General features: G+C 37.4%; 1 protein-coding gene across 4 annotated transcripts in view; it reads right to left on the bottom strand.

Annotated features, from left to right (window-relative positions):
- Positions 1-423: 423 nt before the first annotated feature.
- Positions 424-26,230, bottom strand: part of LOC121872065 (RNA-binding protein 5-like) — a 37,022-nt gene continuing 11,215 nt past the window's right edge. For 2 of the 4 annotated variants that reach the window (XM_042374744.1, XM_042374745.1), the window contains 15 exons: positions 24,689-25,056; positions 24,227-24,317; positions 23,056-23,125; positions 22,025-22,098; positions 20,671-20,778; positions 20,431-20,545; positions 18,001-18,224; positions 16,268-16,325; positions 15,339-15,517; positions 14,394-14,691; positions 10,799-11,031; positions 10,416-10,664; positions 9,538-9,731; positions 9,154-9,325; positions 424-1,447 (listed from right to left, as the gene is read on the bottom strand). In XM_042374744.1, the coding sequence (XP_042230678.1) occupies positions 1,133-1,447; positions 9,154-9,325; positions 9,538-9,731; positions 10,416-10,664; positions 10,799-11,031; positions 14,394-14,691; positions 15,339-15,517; positions 16,268-16,325; positions 18,001-18,224; positions 20,431-20,545; positions 20,671-20,778; positions 22,025-22,098; positions 23,056-23,125; positions 24,227-24,317; positions 24,689-25,056 (2,748 nt within the window). In that variant the 3' untranslated portion in view covers positions 424-1,132. Of the gene's footprint in view, positions 1,448-9,081; positions 9,326-9,537; positions 9,732-10,415; positions 10,665-10,798; positions 11,032-14,393; positions 14,692-15,338; positions 15,518-16,267; positions 16,326-18,000; positions 18,225-20,430; positions 20,546-20,670; positions 20,779-22,024; positions 22,099-23,055; positions 23,126-24,226; positions 24,318-24,688; positions 25,057-26,230 lie in introns of all 4 variants that reach the window. The other 2 variants (XM_042374747.1, XM_042374746.1) reach the window with 2 other exon arrangements.

Genomic DNA, 26,230 nt, shown 5'->3' with positions numbered 1-26,230 from the left:
TATAATATTGAATCGCTAGCATAAGATTAATGCTAAGATACACAGTGCATACATACAATAATTGTAATTTGTTAGTGTTCATGTTAATAACCGATAATAAATATTTAGGAATACTGGTCTTTTTACTTTTTCAAAATTCTAATTTCTGTTTAGTTAATAAATGTCAAACCTACTTATATAATTACTTTCAATTTCTACTACCCTGTCCTAATTGAATACCCTTCTCTACTTTATTAATTACTGAATCATTTGAGTAGATCCACCAATTACCTTTTTTATATGAAGGGATTGGCCGAGTTGTCACTCCTATAATATTTTTCTATAGGTGCTATCAAAGATTTAAAATGTCCAATGGTATAGTCCATCACACCCAGTATGCACATAAGTTCATGAACGACTATAAGGAAGATAAGAAACAAAGTGTATCCTTAAACATTTATGTAGCATCTCACAAAATATAAACAAAAATATTATAAACAAGCTACATTCATCTTTTATACAGTATATTTGACAGAGTGGACTATCCCAAGTAGAAAGTAAATTACCAAGAAACAATATCACATCAACTTAATACACAAGGAAATAGCCACATGAAGATTGGTCAGAGAAAGTATCTTACACAGACAAGAATGGCTGTCATCACCAAAAAGTTTGCATTTTTTTAAAGTTCAGCAAAAATGACAACCAGGTTCAAGTCTCGAGTAAACGATTAAATCATTATGAATACACAAATTTGTACATGGCTTTAAATCAGCCTTATTTGCACAAGTCTTGGATCTCTTTAGGGAATCAAATCATAAAAAATCACTTGCAACAAACAAGTATTAATGTATGATTTGAGATGTAGAATATTGACATTCTCCTACAACACATTACTTCAAAATGATACAACAGCCCACTTAGGTTAAATGAACCCAGACTTGAAGGAAGTACTGTAGTTAAGTTTGTCTAGGGAGACTGACCTTTCAAGTTGTCGCTAATTCTCTTCCCTCAGTGGTGAAGGGTCGCATTCAGTGAATCAACCAGTTTTTGTTGTGTTGTTTAAGTTATGGCAAGCCATTCACAATATCATTTCAGCAACCAAGTGTTATCTGTCTGATGTGTCTACAGAAGACCCACTTATTCTAAAATTTTAATTTTTCACAGACTTCTCCTGGGCATCTAATTCTTGATATCTGTGAAACATCATCTTCTTGACACATTCCTTATAACTATCTCCTACAACACTGTAGGTGCTCCCTTGTAGGCCCAAGCCAGCTGTTGCAACACGCCGTTCAGTCTCAATAATTGATGTCCGACCTTGGTTTGCTTTGCCGAGACCTTGTCCATCGGTCCAGCCCATTTTCTTCAGTAGCTTATTTCCAATGTTGTCACTGCCAATACCTTGCTTGGTTGGCTCTTCATATTTAGAGGCCGCTACTTCCTCCCTTGAGGCAATATAACGTTCCTACAAAGATAAAACACACATGTTACCATTAAGAGACTTTTAAGAAATTTTACAGAAACTTACACAAATTTTTTTTTAACCTGGAATATGTGATCTGGATGCATTTTCCTACCACAATTTCTTAATACCTGTGTACTGCTCTACTTCAGCCTCCTATATCACAACCTTTCTAAAAAATTTAATAGGCAACTACATAAGCATACCAATTTACAAAATTAATACAATTTAGAAAAACAGTGTGCTTTGAATAAAGCTAAACATACAATTGGGCAGCTAAGAATGTGTTGGCAGTTAAATGAAAAGGATTTATTACTGTGCACACAACAATTATACAAATATGAATAATAACTCAAAACAAGTTGCCCACAACATTTACAAGAATTTCCCATTTTATTCATATGGCACCGAGAAACCCTTTACAATTTAAATTATTCTCAGCTATAAAATGATTGTCTATGGATAAGCAATTTCTTTAAAAGTAATTTTGGATACATAAAACTCTTCAGGGAGACATCTATTTGGTAAATTCAGGGAACTGCTAGTTTATGTTCATTTTCTATTTCCAAAACAAACTTTTAAAGAAGAAGTGAAATTTAAATAAAGTGGTTCCCTAATTTGTCGGCGATGTTCAAGTGGAACAACGTAAACATAGAAGTTATTGTACCAAAATTTATACATACAGTACACAACCTAATAATTTCTGAACTTGAATCTGTTTAAGTTGTGTGTGCATGTCAGGGTCCTGCAAGAAAAATGCTCAAGCTAAACAAACAAACCTCCATATATGCATAGAATTTGCACAAAGAATTCATTTGAATCTGCCTAAGACAGCTTTCACGTACTGTACAAGGTTAACCTTTTTCCTAATTAAGAATAATCTTCAAATCTTTACCCTTTCAGAGGCTGTTATTATTTTCCCGTTCACTGTAGCTGGTAACTATATTTTCTTGCTCTCAAATTCGCCACAATAAGGCAACTAATTCCACCTTCTATACATCAGTTCCCCTTAACATGTAGAAGAAGCCTGAATGAGAGCATCATGTTGCCACACAAGTGCAACAAAATCCGCAATGGCTTTACTGGATAGCATCAACTCTAATGACCTGGGCCATGTGTGCTTAATGCATATCGTGAGTCAGATAAAATGCAACAGAAAATGAAAAGTGTAACTGTTCTCATGGGTTTGACAGTTATATATTTTTATCATCTGGAATAAATACTCAATTCACTGGTAGTCAAAATAATTTTGGGGGATAACTTAAAAAAATCAAGCTATATTCGGGAGTGAGTGCTATGTCTCAAACCTGTTATAGCATAAGGGTTCAATGGGAAAGTTGTAGTCAAACTTCACTACTTGCTACACCAGGGAACGATTCTGATGTGCAAATCGATCGTCGGAGCAGGGTATAGGGGCTAAAATATCTTGAGAAAGATATGAACACTTAAAAGCCCAATAATGATGCCAAAAGGTTACCACAATATCCAAATAAGCTAAAAACACTCACTGGATATGGGGCAACCATCTCCTGCTGCAAATGCCATTATAGCAATTACTTAAAAGACTAGTAAAATGCCCCAAAAATCTCGGCAATAAACTGTCATAGCGCATATAATTTCACACAAAAACCTAAGTCACCCTATCAAATCTATGCAACATTAAAATTACTAGAAATGAATAGATGGGTAGCAACACTGGCAATAGATGGGTAGCAACACTGACAATCTCCCTGAAATTCAAACTGTGATAATTTTATGTTGGGGATAACATCAGGAGTTAAAGGGTGGCATAAGACATGGGTGTATGTGTGAAAATAATTATTCGTACATTATCTATAGGAATAAAAATCAGTGCAATGCCAACTTGAAATATATACAAAAGTTCAGCAGTGATGAGGACATACATACCTCCCACACACCTGAATTTGTGCTTATTTTTAAAGGTTCAGAGTGCATAAACTGATTCTTAGACCCATACACATACTGTACTATAATTGTCTTCACACACACTCATACTATTTTCTATATACTGTATATAAAACTTACATCTCTCTCTCTCTCTCTCTCTCAAAAAAGTCTATATATTGATCATTCTTGAATAATTCACCACTAAATTAGTGCTCTTTTCCAAGCCTCTACACATTTTTCAGCACCTAAACTTTTCATAATTTCAAACCTAACGATTTAATTTCAGATCAGTAACAACACAGTACCGGGTATGTGATCTATCTATTATGGCTTCCTACTACATCCAAACCAACACATTCTTGTATCTATTTTCTAAGCAGTTTCCTTAACTTATTGTACAAAAATATCTCTGGCACCTCAACAGCATATTGTTAACACCCTAGTTTTAATATTAAACAAATCTAAAATTAAATGATAAAATTATGATGAATGAAGTGATAAGATGAATGGGGAAACACATTACTTCTAATCAACAGTTACTGTCTTCAAAACAGTCAATTCTTAGTTGTTTGTGTATGTATTGTGTTGTGTTGTTATGCTATGTATATGAAATTATCCAGTTCATGAACTGACAAATTTCATAAAACATATAAACTACCCTACTCATAATAATATTGAAAAATGGGTTGTGAGTTCTAACAAATTTCAAGGAAAATATTGACAACAGCACTGAGAGAATAAGAACAAAAGAATTTGAATAAATCCAGCTTATTACCTATAAATCTGCAAAAATGCCCTGCAAATATACTTGCAATGAAATAACCAATGAAACTGTGCTTTTCTTCAACTGTCCAGTCCTCTTTCTCCCTTTCAACACCATAAAAATACTCCATTATCTCCTAAAAGTACAATTAAAAAAAAACAATCCTTTTCTTTGTTGTAAACTTCATTCTATGCACAGAAGTGAGCATTTTAAAAGGCAAAAAGTGCAGCAGACTTCTCAGCAATTAATTTCCAGTATCAGAGTATCTTGTGATGTCAAAACTTATACAATCAGTCTGTTAAAGGAGACAAACTATTTTAAAATCATTGCATAGTTGTAATCCTTCCATTGGGGTACAATGTTTTCTACAATTCACTTACTTTATTAATAAAAAGACAATTTCTGGTCTATCACTTTCAGTATGAAGTTTTAATAGTTAAATAATTGTACACCAAAGTCTATACTGAAATAATGGCTTTCCAGGTAAAATCAAATCAGTGCAATACACACAACACTTAGAACACCTACATACATGATTAAAGTATGTTAAGATGAGGAACTGATCATAAAATTCATCATTTACCAAGCCTGGATCAGTCAACACATGCATCACCAGCAAGTCTACATGTTGAAAACACATCTCCCTCAACCTTGGTGGTTTGAATTTATGGAATTATCAGTGTAAGACCTTCCTGTCACAACCACAGCCCCTAAAACAATGTCTCAAGAGGCAACAGCTACCATTCGGCTACCTTTTTTTTAAAGTGTCTTGCTGTCACACAAGTGATTCTCATTTGGTTCACTTGTAAACCATCATTGCTAGTTTAATCCCTCAGTTCCAGCCTACCTCAATGCTACGCAGTAGCCTAATCCAGGCTTAGTTGTGAAGTGGGATTTTAGGAGGATTCCTTCATTTATAGCCTCCAAGACTTATCATAACTGCTTCCCAAAAGCATAGAAGATCTATTTAACAATAGTAAAAAGTAAAGAACGAACCTTACCAACTCCTCAAAGCCAAGCAGTTTCAAAACTCAATTCTCTTTATCATGGCAGTGAATAATTTGAAATTTTCATAGCCTGGGTTCCTCTAGTACAGTGGTTCTCAACCTGGGGGCCATGGCCCCCAAGGGAGCCATGGCAAGAATTTAGGGGAGCCACGGCGAGCTGTTATAAATTGTATGTTTCCAAATAATGTTGGGAATCTGAATTAAACAAAACCTGTATTACTTATTTTGACTTGCCAGAAGAGAATTTTCATTCATTTTTTGTCATTTTGTTTAATCATAACGACAATACAACTTTAATATTTACATACTCTGGTGCTAATTTTTTTTTACGGATTATTTAAGATTTCACAGGTCCAGTCCCTATCTGTGTGACAGGCGCTGGACCGAGCTGCTGAACTGACTTGTTCAGTATGTGTCTGTGTGTCATCCCTTTGCAAGTGGTGATAGGACCGAATGATCTCAGTCTGGCCTGGGATACCATCACGAAAAAAGTGGAGTGTATTGTCTCTGAACCATATATTGTGTTTGAGCTTGACTCGAGCATAATATACTCCGTAATTGATGTTACTTATTTTTCATAATTCATGTGGTCGCTGCTTTACGTGGGTGAAATATTTGTACACTTCCTTTATTAATTATTTCCTTATTTATTGGTGCCATTGTTGTTCGTACTAATTCTTTACTTATATAATCCTGTGCTGTGCTTCAAAGTGCTGGGAACGAAGCTATGAGGCCTAGTTAGCTGAAGCATCATCTGATGACAATCCATCCACAGTATGCGGAGAGAGACACCGATTTCTTCAGGCGCCATGAACGGAGTTTGGGAAAACAGAAACTGGACGAGAGTGGTGCCTTCCAACAACAGACCGTAGTTGAGGCATCATACGAGGTTTCCCTCGAAATAGCAAAGCAAAGGAAGCCCCATACAATTGGTGAAACTTTAAGCCATGTGCTCTAAAAATGGTCAAACGGGTTCTTGGAAAGGCAAGTGAACGTAAAATTCAACAATTTCCTTGTCAAACCATACAGTGAAACAGAGAATTAATGAAATGTCAGATGACAAAGGAAAAAGTGATACAGATCAAATTATCTTCAACTGGTATGTTTGCAATACAGCTGGATGAGTCAACGGACGTGAGTTCTTGTGCACAGCTACTCGTGTTTGTTAGGTATGTTTTCTTGTGTGACGTCAAGGAGGAATATCTGTTCTGTACACAGCTTGAGACCACCACAACAGCTGTAGATGTGATTGAAAAGCTGTCTTCTTTCTTCACAGCTAACAGGATCGATCAGCTGGGAAAATTGTTGTGGAGCCTGTACGGATGGGGCTCCGGCGATGCTGGGATCAAAACCGGGGTTTCAGAAGCGTGTCGAGGAAGTAGCTCCGAATGCCAAGGGGATCCATTGTATGATCCATCGTTTTGCACTGGCGTCTAAAACCCTCCCTGATCAACTTTGCAAGATCCTGGAGGCAGTGGTCAAATGTGTCAACTTTGTGAAAGCTTTAGATCTGAACTCTCGCTTTTTCCAGAACCTTTGTAGAGACATGGATTCAGAGCATGAAGCCCTCCTCTTTTACTCCAAAGTGCGCTGGCTTTCCAAGGACAATGTTGTGAATCGAATGTTTGAACTTCGGGGAGAGCTTAAGTTGTTCCTGGAAGTGCAAGGGAAAGATGACCTATTAAGTCACTTCAATGAGGTGTTGTGGGAGCCACATCTTGCATATTTAGCAGATATATTTGAGCAGCTAAACAGGCTGAATCTCAAGCTGCAGGGCAAGGACAGAAATGTGTTTCACCTCATGGATTGCCTTCGTGCATTTCTTGCCAAGCTCCAGAATAGGCAAAGGAAAATCAATGCAGGAAATGTTGCCATGATTGAGCATCTTTCAACTGTTCTTGATGAGAATGAAGATCATCTGCTTGACCCATCACTCAAAACTGAAATCACTCCGCACCTGAAATCCTTGGAAAGTGAGCTCAAAAAGTATTTCCCAGAATTCGAGGAGGAAGATGGGAAATTGGTGAGGAATCCTTTCTCTGGCACTCATGATATTGCTACCATTCCCAATGATGTTCAGGACAAATTTCTTGATCTCAAGAATGATTCTGCTGCCAAAGATCTCTATGAAGAAAGATCTCTGACTGTATTCTGGTGCTCAATGTATCAGTCACATCCAAAAGTTAGCAAGATCGCACTTCGAGTCCTCTTGCCTTTTTCAACTACCTATTTATGCGAATCTGGTTTCTCCACCCTTCTACATATAAAGAGTAAAAGCCGGAACCGACTGGATGTGGACCCGGACATGAGATGTGCATTGTCAGTGACACAACCTCGGATCAGTCACCTGACTGAAAGGAAACAATGTCAGCCTTCTCATCGAGCTTTGACCAAATATGCAGAGGTCATATGAACTTTTTCCCAACCAAATTCAAGTTTGCTGTGAGGCTTGTCTAGTAGTCACTCTAGTCTAGTGACGTCAATTATGTAAATCATGTAAGTCTATCAAAATATAAGATAATGATGATTGTCAACCTTGAAATAAAATAAGAGTATTCTCTTCATCTGCATTTTATTTTTCAACATTATTTGTGGGGGGGGGGGGAAATGAAGGAGGCCACGAGGATGTTGAAAATTCCTCAAGGGGGGAATGGAGTGAAAAAGGTTGAGAACTACTGCTCTAGTAGGACAGACTACCAATACCTGCCTCTACAAAAAGTAAAAAATGACATGATGAGCCCAGGTGTCCAAGAAAACCACCCCACATGGGTTACTTTAATGCCTTATGCAAACTATATAAGACAAAAGCTCTGACTGATACCCTGAAGAATGTTGATGAAATATCTGCAACCATAGATAAGAAATGCTTTAATTAAGAAAATGGGCAAAACCATTCTCCATATCTCCAGCAAAAAAAACTAATCCTGTCAGGCCAATAAGCTATTTGTTAGATACAAAGACAAGAATTCAATCCACTTTTACTAGCCCGAGATAATGGGGTCAAATAAGTTGATATTTCCAACCCTTAATAGAGCATTATGCTATAAATCCCTTACAATGATTGCTTGGGATACCACAAGAAGAAATATCTCGAGATATCTTCAAGAGCAACACAGTCAATCAACTTAAGCTTAGAAAAGGTATGAATCACACGTGGGAACTCGAAAGAGGTTTCACTGGAATGCTTTTAGATTATGTACGCAGAAGAGAAAATTAATTTCAAGACATCATAAATCTGCCCTATAATCTAATACTGTTAAAACTATCTGAAGTATGAGCAGTTGTAATGTTGCTTTTAAAAATCAGAAGAGACAACTGGGTAGAACTGTGAGATAAACCCAGTTTAGTTGCTTTTTAACTTGGCTAAATTAATGTTGCTAAGCAAACTGTTGCTAAGCAAACAACAGGTGTGTCAGATTCTTCAGCCATCATCTAAGTGGTATTTGTTGCCTTTAAAACCTCTTCTTAGGGAGGTTTTCATTGTGACAGGAAGGTTTTAAACTCATTATTCCATAACTCAAACTACCAAGGTTGAGGGACTGTGTTTTCATCCCTTAGACTTCAACTGGTACCACACAAGTCTTCCGAGTCAGGTGTCTTATTAGAAATTATCTTAAACTATAAGTAATTCAAAAGTACGAATCACTTTCTGCCTGAGGCAACATTTGCTTTTACTTCCTTGGCAGTTTAGAAACAAAGTGAACTGCAACTAGCAAGCGACAAGTACCATAACACTATCCAAAAAGCTGGAACAAGCACATCCCACACAAATATCAATTCATTCTAGATCCACAGCAAGTGTTAGCACATCCCTATAATGACAACAGCATTTTCATTCCATCCTTTCTTTATAAAGACATGTTCCACACCAACACAGCAGTTTCGTAGAGATCAGCCTATCACAATATTCCCCTTCTAGTTTCAATGCAAGTATGTTTCACATGGGATATGTTTGCTACCTTTAATTACACTGGATTTAAGAAGCCTTATTTGAGTGTGAAAGCTGGAGTTGTACGACTGCCAGTATGAACCTTAAGTTTGTTGGGTGCAGGTACACTGGGCTCCCCATACTTTTGCCGTCTCTCTTTGGCTCTGTCTCTGTACTGAGCGGACGTCAACCCTCCTGGACCACCGCCTTCTCCGCCTTTGGACTTCCTCATTGCTTCCAAGTTTGTCTTGTGAAGGTCTGACAGTTGTACATGTCTGGAAGAAAATGAGAATATAAAACATATAACTCCATCACTTGTTGAGGTACTTACACACCATTACTAAACCAGTTTCAATATTCAAAAACAACCAAATGAATATCCTAGAAGCATTCTGTATTTTTTCTTGATTTTTTTTATCAAAGCCGATTTATCTTGGGCAATTGTTTGTTAATAGAGAAGTAATATCACTTTGCATACTTATCTTACCTCCCAAGTGCTTCCTTGTTAGGGAACTGCCTCTTACAGAGAAGGCAAGCCATCTTGACATAATCTACCAGCTTGTCCTCCCATCTGTCATCACCAGCAAGGTTACCTAATCCAGCTCCACCTTCCTCCTCACTATCACTTCCTTCACCTCCATAAGCTGCTACCAGCCCTGACTTTTTCAGTCCTGCCAATACCTGCAAAAATCATTAATTGTTAGCAGCAGTGTGAAGAGAAACTCATCTAGTTCCATCTATACACTGACATATGTATTTCATTATTTTATTCACTCTTGCAAGCCCTTTTCCCATTATATTGCAGGGTGGACAGACTCAAGAGTAATGAAGACTCTCCTCTAATTTGTTGTCATTCATTCTCTGCATTGTAAAGATATACAGCAGAAAAGTTAAGACAACAATTTCAAGGAATGTGTATGCATTAACTCTGTAAAAACTTAGGACAATTATAGAATACAATTTACAATTAGGAGAAGGTAAGGATCACACCAAGAGGTAATAAAAAATAAATAAATAAGGTGCTGTTAGGAGCTGTCAGAGCAATGTCCTAGTTTGCATAGCTGTGTATATTACATGCACAAGTCTAAAATTATACATGCTAAATCACACCATATAAACCTTAGCAGGACCTAGAACCTTACTCACTGGCATATACACAATACTTTTATGACTAAAATACCCTTATGCCAAATGAAATCAAAGTTCCACAATGATGACATGTTGCAGGAATCAATTTACATTACCATTACTAATGCTTATACATAATTTGAGTGTCTTAAATGTGCAAACATCACTATGTAATTAAATTAATTCACTTTTACTTCAACAAATTATACATAATAAAAATAAAATGACAAAACTCACAGGTGGTGCTTCCTTCTTCATGTGCATGTGGAACACTTGGGCCTGCTTCTCCACCAATGATGCACGATCCCTTCGTTCCAACAAAACAGCAAAGGCAGCATCTGCAGCCCCTGTGCCGCCGCCCTCACCCTTTGCTCCTCCTGCAGGCTCGGCTGAAGCAGTTTTACTAATCACTGAGCTCTCATTACGTTTATTCTGTGCCTTGGCCCATCGCTCCATATCCTTGGCAATTTTCTTTGCTACTTTTACCTAAAAAGTAAAATCAATTATCTTGACTTAACCAGACTAATATATTCTTTAGCTCCCGTGCAAGTAATTATCACTATAAAACATTCGCCTCTATTTCTATGGTGGTTAAAAATCAGAAGCAGTGGCTGGCTAACCTTATCCTGCTTATCCTTCTCTTTCTCCTTCTTGTCACCCTTCTTGCCCACATGACCATCTTCCCCAATTGGTGCAGGAAGGTATGTTGATTTTTCAGCATCCCAGTATAAGTACTGACCACTCTCTGCATTGTAGTAATATTGGCTGCTTGCATCATAGTATAGCGTGGTTGTAGGGTCATAATAATATCCTGAGGTTTCATCATATTGGTAAGTACTTACATCTGGAGGAGCTGGAAAAGTAAAACTATTTTTACAACTCATTTCTAATTAGGTAGCTCATATTGTCATGTTTCAGTGCACTTTATATATACACTATATATTATTTAGTGTACCAGGTTGACAATCCCTTATCCGAAATCCTTGGGGCCAGAGGCATTTCAGATTTCGGAATTTTTCGGTTTTCAGATTTTTTTTTTTTTAATAAGCCCACCCGGGCATAGATCACTGACCCACATCGGGGCCTGGGGGGGAGGGGATATTATAATAATAACAATAATACTGTAATAATTATTCATAGGTTTAGGTAGCATTTCTCACTTTTGATCTTTTTTTCATTCTTGTATTTCTTTATTATTATTATTATTTTATTACAGTATATTGTTATTATTATTAATTTTATTATTATTATTATTGTTATCATTATTATTTTATTTTGGTGTACAGTATTTTAATTAAAATTTTTATTTACTATGAATAATTATTATTATTATAATTATTATTACTATTACATTTTTGCCCACCAGGCCCCGATGTGAGTCTGATTTATGCCCGGGTGGGCTAATCCCTGTTAAAAAAAAAAAAAAATTATCCAAAAAAATAACCAAAATTTCCACATAATCAGATACTTTTACAACTTGCCTCACAAATTGAAAGAAATTTGTGAATTCTACAAGATATATATTTTGATGTAAGATATTGGGAAACTTAGCAATGAGAACCTTATCACTGTCTTTCGACTAATGTACTGTATACACCAAGTCCTTGTTATCCACGAATTTGCCATCTGCCAAGTACTCACGAGGTTGATCTTGGGGCAGCATCTCGTCCTCTCGAATACATTTTAGAAACACAAAGATAGAAAGGCAATGCATTGCACAGCTCTCCTACACACTCAAGCAGCTATAATAGCACTATCTGATTTGTTCTATAAATATGATCCTCCTTTGGAATATAGCATTAAGTTCAAAATTAAAGTAGAAAAATGTTGCAACTCCTTGTGCAGAGATTTATAAAGAACCAAGAAAAAAACTCATCACCTTCCCACAACTATGATCCTAATTAAACCTTAAGAAAGTGCGACTCCTGTGTCTGAATCAGAACTCCATGAATCTCCATCATCATCTCCCACAAGCCAATATTCTACCCCTAAGCCCCTCGCCTCTCATTGATAATGAACATCAGTGTGAAGGCAGTGGGCAGTTTGTCAATAGCACACCTTGCACACAACTCTGCTGCAAGTTTACAGCACTTTACACAGTATTGTTGCTGCAAAAATTTTTCAGCCCTATTCCTCGCAGATAACAAGGGCTTGGTGTACTGTACTCAAATGTACTTTATTTTAAAATTAATATGAATACATATACTGTACAGGTTTAGGATATGCTTTGTGTAATGCACGAACAATATAATCGTTATATTTTAAGTTAAATTTCATAATTTTTTCTTGTATTATTATTATTATTCATATTATATTATAGGCACTGAAATAATTTTTTACTAAATCCCAGTTTAGGGGTCATACAATCCATATTTTCTGTATATCTAATTATTTTATAATCTTGTTTCATCTGCACCAGTGAACTCTGTAATATTTTTCACCCTGGAACCATAAAATTATCCAGGATAATTAGAATTCCCCCTACAGGAATGCATCTGTTATTGTGTAAAGTATGGGGATATTTTGAGATCATCAGACTAGTTCGGTTTTTTCCTAAAGATATGAAATCTCATAAAATCTATCTCAACAAATAATATCAAATTATCCTGAATACTGTACCACCAGCGATGGTAAATGCAATCATTAAATGAGTACACCATCACCCTCAGCTGTGAATCCGGGGATCACACCAAAGTTCATATAAGCGAGGGTCGCTTTCGATAGATAAGAAAGGCATTATATACAGTACAGGCCCCCCCCCCAAATTCGCGGGGGTTACTGTAGGTTCTCAAAATGGCCGCAAATCGCGAAATCTGTGAATAACATTTACTGATGGGAGGGGAGGGGGGGGGGCCTTTTACTTGAGTACAAAGAAATGTATATTCCTTTTGTGTTTGCCCTTAGGACAATTATTTCTTTTACCTGTATTGTATATCAGTGCGTGTGTGTATGTAGACACACACACATAAAACACATACAAATAATCAATAATGGGAAAATACTCACAAATAATCACAAATTTATTAACCTGTGACAGTCTACCCTCAAGTCCGTGCTTTATTAATAAAGTAAGAAAGCACAGACTTGGGGGTAGACTCAAATTTTTAACAAATTTGTTAATGATTATTTGTGAGCGAATTTCCCAATATTATTTTTAATTTTGTGTTTGTGTGTGTGTCTACACACACACACATTTACAATACAGGTAAAGGAAATTACCGTCTCTAGAACGAAGGGCTCCCTGTACCAGCCGCAAAAATGCCGGCAACTATAAAACTACCCACAGACATTCTTGGGTACATCCAGTGCCATCCGAGAATAATAGAGGACCGCGAAATAAAATTCCACAAATTTGGGGGGCCCCCTGTATCAAGAAATTTATGTATGCGAATTATTGCTTCTCAAACATTCGTAAAGCGAGGGATACCTGTACATCATTTACCTACACTGATTTTCTTCCATCTAGAATACTTTTGTATTCCTGAATTCTATTTCAATTTCAGTTCTGCATTCAGCTACATCCACCACCTTTTAACCTATGTGCAAGGTCGGAGTAAGAACAGGGTGACCACCCTGGCCCCAGTATTACCGGTGCCACAGTACTGTACAAGTATATTACTCCTTTATTGTTTACTTAATATTTATTGCATCAGAAATTTCATTTCCTAAGTTATAACTACATTACATATTCAAAAGATTCAGACTGTGCACTAGACGGCAGGGGTGCCGAGATCTGGCCATGGCCTGCATAAAAGAACAGTAATTGTACAAACAAACACACACTGTACGTAGGGCCGACTAAATGGCAAAAGCCATAACACATGTATCAGGGGAATATGAGATAGCTGGTGTATTTTCATCGGTTTTACCTGATTTTTGGTATGCATAGACTCCATAATGTCAAACTATGCACTGTTAATGAGTGATTTTTAGTATAGGCATTAATTTGTAATATACTGACAAGGTAAATGCTAGTGATTTTGTTTATATAGTACTAGGGTGTTTGGGCACATATGTCCATTGAATTTAATTCACTTTCCACATTGATTTTATCACTTAGTCCACTAGTGGAATATACTGCAGGATGTCAACATGACTAGCAGAAGGGGCCCATGGTCGAGGCACCACCAAGGACCCAAGTCGCTGTTAATTTGTCCCTGTATACATGTCATATCAGACACCAGTTTCTTACTTCACGCTGTGCTATAAACTTACGGTAAGTTGGATATTCTCCAGTTTGCATTTGAACACCATCACAATTTGCAGATGAAGATGAGGCCTGTGTGTATGCCTGGTCACTGGCAGTTGTTGTTGCAGTAGTAGTTGTACTGTAAGTACTCTGGACTGCAGCTGCAGCTGCAGCTGCTGCTGCTGCTGCAGCAGCACTTGTTGATGCAGTGGCTGCTGACTTCTGATGCATAGCTTGAAGAGCAGATTGAGCAACAGCTGCAGCAGCATTGACTGAATCAGATTGGTTTGAACTACCTTGCTGTTGCTGATTTTGTTGGTATGCCTGTTGGAAAACATGATCAAGGGTTACAACCTACTTCATTGACTCAACAGCAACCTTAACTTAGTCACACCATAAAGATACAATACAGTATATAAATTGAAAAACAAAATAATTTCCAGGAAAGAGCCATGGAGGATAGTAGAGGGTGATGTAGGCAGCAAGTGGAAGGAAGAATGGAGGAGGACCAAGGTAAGGGTAAAAAAAAATGGGAGGCTAGGAGGAAGAGCTAGGGAAGAGGACTGGATGGGGAATCGAGCAAATTTGGAGTAATGGTAACAATTTATGTTAGTCTAACATATCAAAATATATTTAATTTGAATGCCATTTTTTTTTCATTTACTCAATTGCCTACATGTATATATCAATATTCAAACAAGTTATCTTGAATAGTTTACTACTGCAAAGCTGTTCTTGAACTGCTCTCCCCTATCATTTCCTCTGTAAGTCTTTGCTTTCATCGACACATAAAAAAAAGGGTGAAGGAGAAAAGACAAAAAGGAGATACAGTATAATCATGAGAAAAAGATAATTTTATACTATAGCCAAATGCAATTACTGAAGAGTGACAGGCAAGGGTGCTATATGCTCCCAGTGTTTATGCTGGCATAAAAAAAGTAAAAAAGAAAAAAGGGAAATCATCATCTGACCTGTGCTTGCTGTTGGTAATACATTGTGTAATACTGCACATATGAGGCATGTTCCTCTGGAGTCTGTGCATATAAAGATGCACTATATTCAGCTAACTGCTTGATATCTGCCCCTGCTGTGTATTCTGCTGGTTGGTGGTACTGTTGCTGCTGCTGCTGCTGACTTGACCAGCTGTTACCTATGGAAGCCAAAATTACCTCAATTTCTTGAAGTGTTATATTCTCGGTGAAGTACAAAAAAAAATCCTAAATGTATGAGCTATTATTAGGTTGTACATTGCCCTTCAAACACAACTCTATTATTTATATAAAAAAAAAAGAAAAAAAAGTCTTTTCAAGCTAGGCTGTACGGTGGTTGGAATACACAATAGCGTAGTATTTCTTGTTTACCTTCAATATTTACTTTAACTGATGTGATATCCCCCATATACCTTAGTACTCAACACCATGATCTTTTATTGTCTCGCATCCTCCATGTCCATCCCCCTTTTGTGGTGCCTCCCACTCAACCCCCCTTTTCTTTCTCATCTTCCTCTCACCTGCAACCATCCACCTCTAAATTATAAACTTTACCCAAAGCACCTGAATGTCTGCACAAGTTCAGGGGTTCAAAGTTGGCAAGTGGCAGATTGTGTCCCAAAGACACATCCAAAATGTATTAACACAATACAGATTCAAAACAGTAACATGCCAACTTAGAACCTCTGACATGACCCTCAACACCACAGCTACAGTTTATGATATAGAGAAGGATAATTAATGCATGGAGAGTTCCAGACAAGAAGCAGACAAGTGATATATATATACAGTACAATATATATATATATATTGCAGTTAAAGTTTAGCAATTCTGAAATAAGTATAATGAACGCATCAAGCGACTTGTCTTGTTCTCGCCTGGAGTTTCATACATACATAAATATGCTTACCAGAACTGTTGTTACTACTTCCATTATTCTGGTTGAGTTTGCAATAGGAAATTGTCACCTGAAACAGAAGGAAATCGGGAATATTTTAAAGCCTCCCTTTCAAAATTCCAAACATAAAATTTTTCCATCAACTACTAATTATCACAGCTCAAATGATCAGCTTGTAAACTATCTCTTTAATCTATATTTTTCACTGATTCTGGTGGCTACTAAAATATATTAGTAGGGGACAAGCTAAACCACAAAGAGGGCCATTAATATAGGATCAAGGGCTCCCCGAGTGGTAAAATGCTGTAGGTTTGATGGAATGTACAGAAATCTCGCTAAAGATTACTTAGTAGTTGGGAGTCAGAACTACCAAGATGGCAGACCACGCAGCTGTAGAAAGGGGCCACATGCATTCAAGTTATATTCCTTGGTACCATTAAAATGAATTTGGGGAGGATCAAATGCGGGGAAGGAAAAGCTGCCGTGTCACAATAATTCATTCGAGCAGAAATCAGGCACCTTAAAAATTATGGAGCTGGAAAATCCTGATTATAAGATGATTACCGTCATTTTGGGACAATAAGTCGCATATCAACTATTTACGACATCTGTCATTTGAGGATTAATAGATCGTTTCCTTTTTCAACATTCAAGTTTGTAAGATACTTGAGAAGAGACTGCAACTCAGCATGAAGCATAAGTCGCATATCAACTATTTACGACATCTGTCATTTGAGGATTAATAGATCGTTTCCTTTTTCAACATTCAAGTTTGTAAGATACTTGAGAAGAGACTGCAACTCAGCATGAAGCACAGAGAGCTGCCATCAAGTAACTGCAGCTAACCCAGGCAAAGTGGAAAATGTCCACAAAAGAAAGCTGAATCTATCTTTACCACTTTACAACATTCAATTTCACTGCACTTTGATGTTATGAGTAGTTCAATGATTTACCCTTAATACAAAACTTTATATTAACATACTGGTACAATGTGAGTAAATAACATACAGTAAAAACCCCATGATTCATACTCCTCTAATTTGAAATCACTCATAATTCATAATGTTTTGTGGTTATGAAAAATACATTACAAATGTTGTAATACTTGGTAATATTTCGAAATATGAGACCTTTTTAAATATTACAATATACCTGTATAGTATTAAAATTTGATATACAGTGGGGTATGCTATAACGAATCTAATTGGTTCTAGAACCTTGTTCGTTATAGGATTAATCCGTTCCTGGCCCCCAAATACAACCACTTAACACTGAAAAATATAATATAAAATTGTAAAAATTGTAAAAAAGTGCATAAATATGCATCTAAACCCCTGAAATAAAGAATATCATTAATACTCGTAAAAAAAACAATAATTAGAAAAAAAAAAAAAAATAAATAAATAAAAAATTGGGTTGTAGGAGTTTCTGCTTTATAGCATTCTCAATTTTATAGGTAAAACCGATTTGATATCGCTGGTTACTTCAACTTTTGTTCTATTTCATGTCATTCTATTATAAGTTTTTATGCCCGCCATGGAACATTTTTTTCATTTCCTGTACACCTGACAACCTCTTCACCCCCCATACCACAGATTAATAGATTATTTGAAAGTTCTTTGTCCAAACCCAAGACACCTGAAAATATAGTGGGAATGAGAAACTTTGTACCTGGCATCCCAATTGCCCTGAAAATTTTGGCTATCAAATACCTGGAAGAAATGTATTTATAATGCATAACTAACCTGTTTGTTATCAATAGTGGGTGGGGAATGTGCTAGCTTGTTATGGAGCTGCATGGAGTCTAATACAGAGTTCAGTTCTATGTAGCAAACTCCTCGTGACGTGTTGGTCAGAGGATCCCGACCAATTCGAACAGATCGGATGGGCAAGTCACTACCAGCATGTTGGATGCCTTGCAGTACACTTTCTTCTGTACTTAAGACATCTAAGCCTCGTAGAAGCAGAGCTGGGGAGAAGAATAGTATGTGATTAGCATTACTAATCTTTGGAAAATGAGAAACAAATGAGATGAAAACCCTATAAAAGATGCAAGAATAATTGTCTGCCAAAATGGTATAGTTTACATGGAACATATAAACAACAGATTGATAGATACATTATAGCTATGGAGTAATGCTAAGTCCCTAGCCTGCATCTATAGAATATGTCCTAGTTATGACCAGTGACTGAACAGAAAAATGCTTGTGTATAAAACAGAAGAGTGAATGGTAACAGCAATCTGACCAATGAATCCATTTCATACATTCAGATAATTAATGTAAATGGTGTTAAAGCATACAATTAATGTGGGATTCCCAGGGGGTCAAGACTTACTGTGTCGATCATCATGAATTTAACTCTTGAGAGGGATTAATTTTGGTTTCTGCTGAGGTTTGATGCATCTGCTTTAACACATCTCAAGTCAAATAATGTTGAGAGATGGATCAACGGGGGGAGGGGAGGGCAGCAAAGACAAGTGCCTTCTCAGGATTGGGTGAAGTGGGTAGTGGAATACATTTACTTCTACAGTCTGAATTTAAATACTACTACACTTGCTATGTTCCAACATATGAGTCATAAGAAAAACATGCACAAACTATATAGTCTTACAATCCAACACGCATCATTTGCAACTAAGGAAGATTATTAGTGTCTGTGCTGCTTGGCATCCAAGCTAGTGAAAATGAATCCATCCAGGATATACATACAGTACAGTACTGTATATGCATAATTTCTTAAAGGGTGTATTTTTTCTTAGGTGGGGCAAAAACAGAAATAAAAGTTCTTTGATGAAAAAATTATTGATCAATTTTTCACTGTGCAAAATTTTTTCGTTTATGTTGATTTTGATATGTTTCTTTACTAATTTAGACATGCTGATTATGAATCTGCCATTGGTTTTGCCATTCTGGCAATATTTAAAATACTTAATACATATAGAGGTTGGCGTCTATTTATTGACAGCTCAACAAAAAGTCTTAAGGCTGTGTTGCTTCACAACGGGAATACACTTCCATCAATTCTGGTAGGTAATTCAGTTCACATGAAGGAAGATCTATGAAAATGTGAAGATTTTGTTAGACATGCTCGACTATACAAGAAACAATTGGGATGTATGTGGAGACTTCAAGATGGATAGTAGAGCAGATGACAAACACTATGACAGAAGAGATTGGCATGTCAGAAGCGAATTAACTCCTGGTGCACACAATGTATGTAACAATGCTCTTATTCAAAGAGAAGATATTACTGCCATCACTTCACATAAAGCTAGGGCTTGTGAAGCAGTTTAACAAAGCATTAAGCCCAGAAAGTAACGTCCTTAAACATGTCCAATTAATGTTACCAAAATTGTCTGAGGCCAAAGTCAAGGCAGATGTTGGCATATAAAGATTTAGAAGAAAAAATGTCAACTGTTGAAAAAAGTGCCTGGGAAGCATTTTGGCTTATAGTACATGGGTTTCTGGGCAACCACAAGGCTGAAAACTACAAAGAGCTGGTGGAAAATTTAATTGCATGTTATAGAGAAATTGGCTGCAGAATGTCACTGAAGTTACACTACTTGCATTCACACTTGGACTTCTTCAGACCAAACTTGGGACATGTGAGTGAAGAGCATGGTGAACGATTTCATCAAGACATACAAACTATGGAGAAGAGATATCAGGGGAGATGGGATGAAGCTATGATGGGTGACTACGTGTGGAGTTTGATTCGAGATGACCCAAAGGAACACAGAAGAAAATGCCGTTCAAGTGTTCATTTTTAACAGATTATTGTTCAATTTCATTAGTAACAAGTGTAGAAAAGTAATGTGTTGTTTGGTCATGTTTTATGCTTTTAATATAAAATAAAATTGTGTTCTCGTTTCATTTATTTCGTTAGCAAATGTGATGTATATCAACATTTCACCTTCTGATTTCTGGTTAAATTTCAGAGATGATAAAAAATCAATTGCTAATTTCTGATAAAACTATTGATGCTGTAAAAAAAACTAAAGTAAATTTTGGAATCAGCATACTCAAAAACATATATAAACAGTTAAAAATTCAGATAAACACAACTTTCCCTAAAATTTGTTGCACAGTGAATTATACCGATACTAAAGTTTTCACATAATTTGCTTCATTATCTTTAAGGAAACTCTTTTCATTTTATAATTCATAACTTACTATTGGTTGGGTATGTACAAACTTCATCACTGCCTTCCTCCCCAGCCTCAGACTCGTGGCGAGGGGCAGAGCACTTGAAGCACGAGTCTCTTCTCTTGAAATTATGAGCACCACACTGCAATAAAAAAGTAAATCATAAGTTAAATAATTAAATATTATGTCACACATTAACAATTGTTATTCATATAAATTTCATCTCTAGTAAAGTCCGAACTACATTTGATCAGGCTGTCAACATACCCTGATGCAAAACCAATCTTGTGATGCCTTGGACTGTCGTTCAGAAGATTCCTTAGGAATGGAATACTGCAAGGTTGCTCTATACACATCTTGTAGAATGAGTACACCCTGCAAGAGATGCCATTTAACGTGTTAATATTCACCCTTGAGAAAGAATTTTAGTGTCTTACATGAGCTGTTACTTTTGGACTCCAGTTCAGCCGAGAATGGGCTAGAAAAAGAGCAAGTTCTACAGGTAAGGATACATGTACAGTGATGACAACATTCAACATCCATCTATGACTAAAGTTCTCTATCATACCTGTGCAGGAGCTCTTCCCTAGGTCCCAAGAATGGCATGAACAGGCAAAAGTGACTAGGCTCAATCTACAGAGGAAGGAGTGCCAACACCCTGGCTGGAGGAGAACCTTGGTGCCGAGACTTTGTAGTTGTGGATGTTCGGGTGAGCACGTTTACTGTTGTGGTTGTAGTTGCTGATGCTGTTAAAGCAGAGGGTCCCGCAGGGTTGCCCTTATCAGGCTTGCTCCTTGGATGATATCATCTCTCATTGGGAGTAGAACAACAGTGGCTACAAGTTTCACTGACTGTCGCCAAGCATGCATCCTTCAATGTGCTCTCAGGGACTCCAGAGGTAAAGCATTTGGGACATAATATAAGACCACCTCTTGGATGCAAAGTGCTTAAACTAACTAGACAGAATAGGATGCATTGACTCATATAAAGGGTGAATGACTTAACTATCACATTAGGGTATTTATATGTTATGTAAAGCTGGAGGTGGCCTTAAGTCAGTTTATCCCTAGCCATGCTCTAAGTGTTATTAAGCCTTAGACAGCTGAGCAAAAAGCTACAGTCTTAGGTTCACTGATTCCTAAGTCAGCTTAATCTACAATTGTGATCAATCACTCATCATTCACACCATGAAAAGAGGAATACATGCTGACATAAAACACAGTATCAAGGAACAAAATGAGCAAGCGTGAATTTTGAAAAAAAAAATTAAAATAAAAAATAATCAAGAATATTACTGTGCACTCAAAGTGAAGTAAGACTGATGCTTAATATAAGGAAGTAAAGGATGAGGGGCGATACTTTCATAACGCACATGTACAATAATGGTCAAGGTCTAACATTAACAGTTCCTCATAGAAAAGTGACAAGTTATTGACTCAACATTGGAAGCAAAATTACAAGAGGAACCAAATGGCTATGATGGTATTGAGGAAGAGGTTAACCCAGTGTTACTGGCAGAGTTGGCTGGCCCATGACCCCTTGGCCGTGGCCAGGGGGTCCGGGGACCTGCCGGGGGAACTGCCTGGGGCCGGGCCGGGCCGGCGGGGATTCACCGCGATACCTGTTTGGCTTCCATCCACCGTGTGGCGTCATGTACCGTCGTAAACTCCACGAAGGCAAAGCCTCTTGATGCACCTAGACGCAAGAACACACACAAGCAAGTGTTAATTAATGATGTTCTTAAAGGAGGCGTGAGGGACACTCAACGTCGCACCCTCAAATGGCCGTGAGTTGGCCCTGTGGCCACTAACCAGCCACTTTGTGCCCACCTCGCTGGCTTTTCATGTTTTACTCATTCAATGGCCTCTATCAGGTCACAGGGTCCACTAGTACACCAACACATTTAAAACTTCTGCATTGGTGTAGAGATCAGATACTTCTACTCACTGTCTACATAGTTTTCATACAACCACATGCATCACCAAACTGGTGTAAAATATACATTCAAACAACACTTCAAGCACACATACAGACACACATACAATTCACTGCTCATGGTGATCAGGGAATCACTGGTTGTCTCCTACCGCTGCATTCCTGCATCAATCCTTCATGGGTGCAAGGAACACAATTAAGAAATATTTATACATCATATCATCATCAGTGGAATAATCAAAATATTTCTTTCCCTTATTACAGTATTTTGCTACAATATACAAAATATTACACAGCCTGAATGATACACACAAGATTAATTACATCATAATGTTGAATTTTTTTAAGGCTACCTCTATGTTTTTTCAAGTAACTCCTGAGAACATTTTAAGATCAAAATAATTACTGTATTTATGAGCAGTACTGTACTGAGTTAACACTAAAAGCCTACCCGTAATCCCACTTCAAGTACTCACAATTTCGAAGAACAAAACAAGGCTGCTGATCTGCTTAACTTGTGTAGGAACCTGGAAGAGTCTGATTTAGTGCTCAGGAAACCAGTTATATTGCTTGGGAAACCCTGTGACCTAGACCTCCATTCAGCCAGCGAGGAAAACACAGGTGGACAGGAAAGAACATGGATAACAGAAAATGGGAACTAAAACATAAAAACGTAAGGAGTCCAGGGAGGTTAGGCCCAAGGGAATGCCACTTTACCTGATTCTTTTTTCCGGACAAGTCTGATATCTTTTGGCATGAGGTTACAGGCTAAGATGTCTGCACGAATCTGAAATAGAAAATATGCAAATGGTAAATAAAAGACTACGGCAAAAAATAAGTCGTGTGAAACAAGCCTGGGGGAATATTTCTTACAAAATCAATGCACAACTTTCTTCAGAATTCCTCGGCTTATCCTTCCCTAAATTCAAACGCCACATTCTTCAGCCTTTTATTCTCCTGTGTTCATTTTCTCCTTATCCACTCCTTGCTTGGTACACATTTCTGGAAATTTTCTCCTAGGTTCTTTCTTCATTACCACCTCTCATATCTCTTCCACAATGCACATCCTCATTCAATTCTATGTTTTACCACATACAGAGACAGCACTCACATACCCCTATACTTTTATCCCTCAAAAGCTTAGCCATGTCCTTGTGATATTCCTTTCCTTTTACAACCTCATTTAACTCAAGTTCCTGATGTTCTCTTATTAATCTCTGCTTCCTACAGCTCCTCCCATTCTAATCTCTACTTCCCTATTTCTTTTGGCCAATCCTGTAAGTCCATCTCATCATTTCCAGTTTTGTATACACCAGATAGTGACCTTATCCTCCTATAATTCCTCTATACTGTATTGGTAAACCTGCCAAGAATGTATAATTCACAAGTGGACGGACTGTCGGAAGAAAGACTGAAAAAGGAGGTGGAAGGATGGGGGCAAAAGACATACAAAGAGTAATAGAGAGACATCCAGGAAGCATTAGTGTGCATGAATGAGTAAAGATCAGTGTCATGGTTATTTGGAAACATGTCAGACAGCATATACCAGATCACAGCACATCTTTTGCACCAGTAAGAATAAATGAATGGTATAGTTGAGTGGAAAAAGTCTAGGTGTACTATTTGCTTTTGTTTCTGGTCAACCTTCATTTTGTAGGAAAGAGGCTTTGGAAAGAAATTTGTGTAAGCAAATCTGATATTTACATAATATGTACCACTATAGAGAATGCGACGAGGAAGGCGGTATGTCACTCTTAATATCTGGCCACTGCAAGATAATGGTTGAGGGTGTAGGGCGAGATGGATTTATATCTCGTGCCTAGAACCTTGAGCACAACCTGGGAAATGTAGTACTGTATACACCACTATAGAGGTCGCCAACACTTACATCATTTTCTGTAATGTGCTGTGCTAAACCCCGCACCATGATTGTGTTGTTTGGAGGTTGTGATTTGTAATCTGTTCTTTCTTCATCATAACTGGAATAAAGTACAATAAGAATTAATACAACTGTCAGTGAAATAACATGCAGTGTAGAAACATCACTTTGGACTGAATGTGCACAAGGTGATTGGAACATGAAAGATATGAAATCTTTGGAAAGACATGCATAAATGTACTGTACACTAAAATAGTATTGGACAACTAAAGACATATCAATGAAGAATTGCAATGGTTAACATAAGATGCTTGTTTCTGTAGACAGATGAGAATTAAATGGATGTGTAGAAATATCCATTACCTCCTATATCAAAATTAAGGGATGGGCAAGACAGTCTAAAACAAAGAATACATTCAAGCCATACATAATATGATCTGGGACAGGAATAAACATCACCATAATACTTACTGATCTCTGTGGTGATCATAGTCCCTGTAATCCCTGTGGTCACGGTCACGACGAGGGCTGCGGTCACGGTCTTCATCCCTCCAGCGGTCACGGTCTCTATCCCTATCACGTTCTCTATCTCGGTCCCTGTCACGATCTCTGTCACGGTCCCTGTCTCGGTCCCTTCGATCTCTGTCTCTGTCTCTCCGATCACGATCGCGGTCTCTGTCCCGGTCTCTCCGGCGATCCTCTCTGTCCCGGCGTTCACGGTGGCGCGGAGGCTCTGGTTCATAAGCTGCTGCTGCAGCATAGCTGTCATATGGATCTAGAGTGCTACGGCCATGTCCACGTGCACCTCCTGGTGCAGCTGCAGAAGCTATGTATGCACCCTGTCCACACAAATAGCAAAGAATGAGAAATTCATTTAAAGTCAATTCATCAAAAAATATCAAATATTGTTTGCTGGAATAATTTGTTTCATTTAAAACTACTCTAAGTAAACAGCAGCTCTATAAATTTAAAACTACGTAAACACAGCTCTAAAGAAAAGACATTAATTTATAACTATAAAATGAAACTCAAAATGATGAATGATCATTTACAACAACTGTATTATATCTAGAGCTCAAAGTGAAGTACAGGACTGTACTGTAGATAATAATTTACAACAAAATATCAACAGCTCAATAAAAAGGATGATAATTTACTACTACACTAATGTACACAATTAATGGCTCAAAATAAAGCATCACAATTTACAACTACATTGACCAAACCACAAAATAAATAAATAAATAAATAAATATATATATATATATATACATATATATATATATATATATATATATATATATATATATATATATATATATATATATATATATATATATATATATATATATATATATATATATATATATATATATACACACACAGTTGAGTCTGGATTTATGCGGTTTTCGTTTACACGTTTTGTCATTTACGGGGTACTTTGCCAAAAGCGGGATGCTTCATTTACGCGGTAAATTTGGTCATTTACGTGGAGAGCGACTGGCGGTCCTTTCGCGCCGCGCCATTTTTGGATTCAAACCTCCCGCCATGTTGGGTAAGCGGCGCGACTAGGTTGTGCAGTGTATGTGTCTGTTGCGTTATCGGTGACGTCATATGACATATCGGACTGTGATTGGGCCACGCATCCTTACCTCCCTCCGCCACTAGCTGTGATTGGTTTAATGTAATATGACGTGCCCTGCCGCGGGAGGGATGAAGCCGCTGACCTAGCAGCGTCAGTTACGATCCTCCCAGTCACCCCGTGTATACTGTGTTCTTTTGTTCGGATAATCTCGCTAATCTCGTAAGAATGGCTTCCACTGGACCTCCACCACCACAGAAAAACCTTGCATTACCTGGACTCAGCTGCCCTAAGCCAAAGAAGATACGACGTGCCCTAAGTTACGAGGTAAAGTACAAGATAATACAAGAGTTAGAAAAAGGAACAAGACAGGTTGATCTCGTGCGCCAGCATGGTGTTAACGAATCTACGATCCGGACAATCAAGAAGGA

The sequence above is a fragment of the Homarus americanus genome, unplaced genomic scaffold, assembly GCF_018991925.1.
Source record: "Homarus americanus isolate GMGI-L3 unplaced genomic scaffold, GMGI_Hamer_2.0 scaffold51476, whole genome shotgun sequence".
NCBI lineage: Eukaryota > Metazoa > Arthropoda > Malacostraca > Decapoda > Nephropidae > Homarus > Homarus americanus.
Note: the sequence above shows the minus strand (reverse complement) of the source record. Positions and strands in the feature narration are given on the sequence as shown.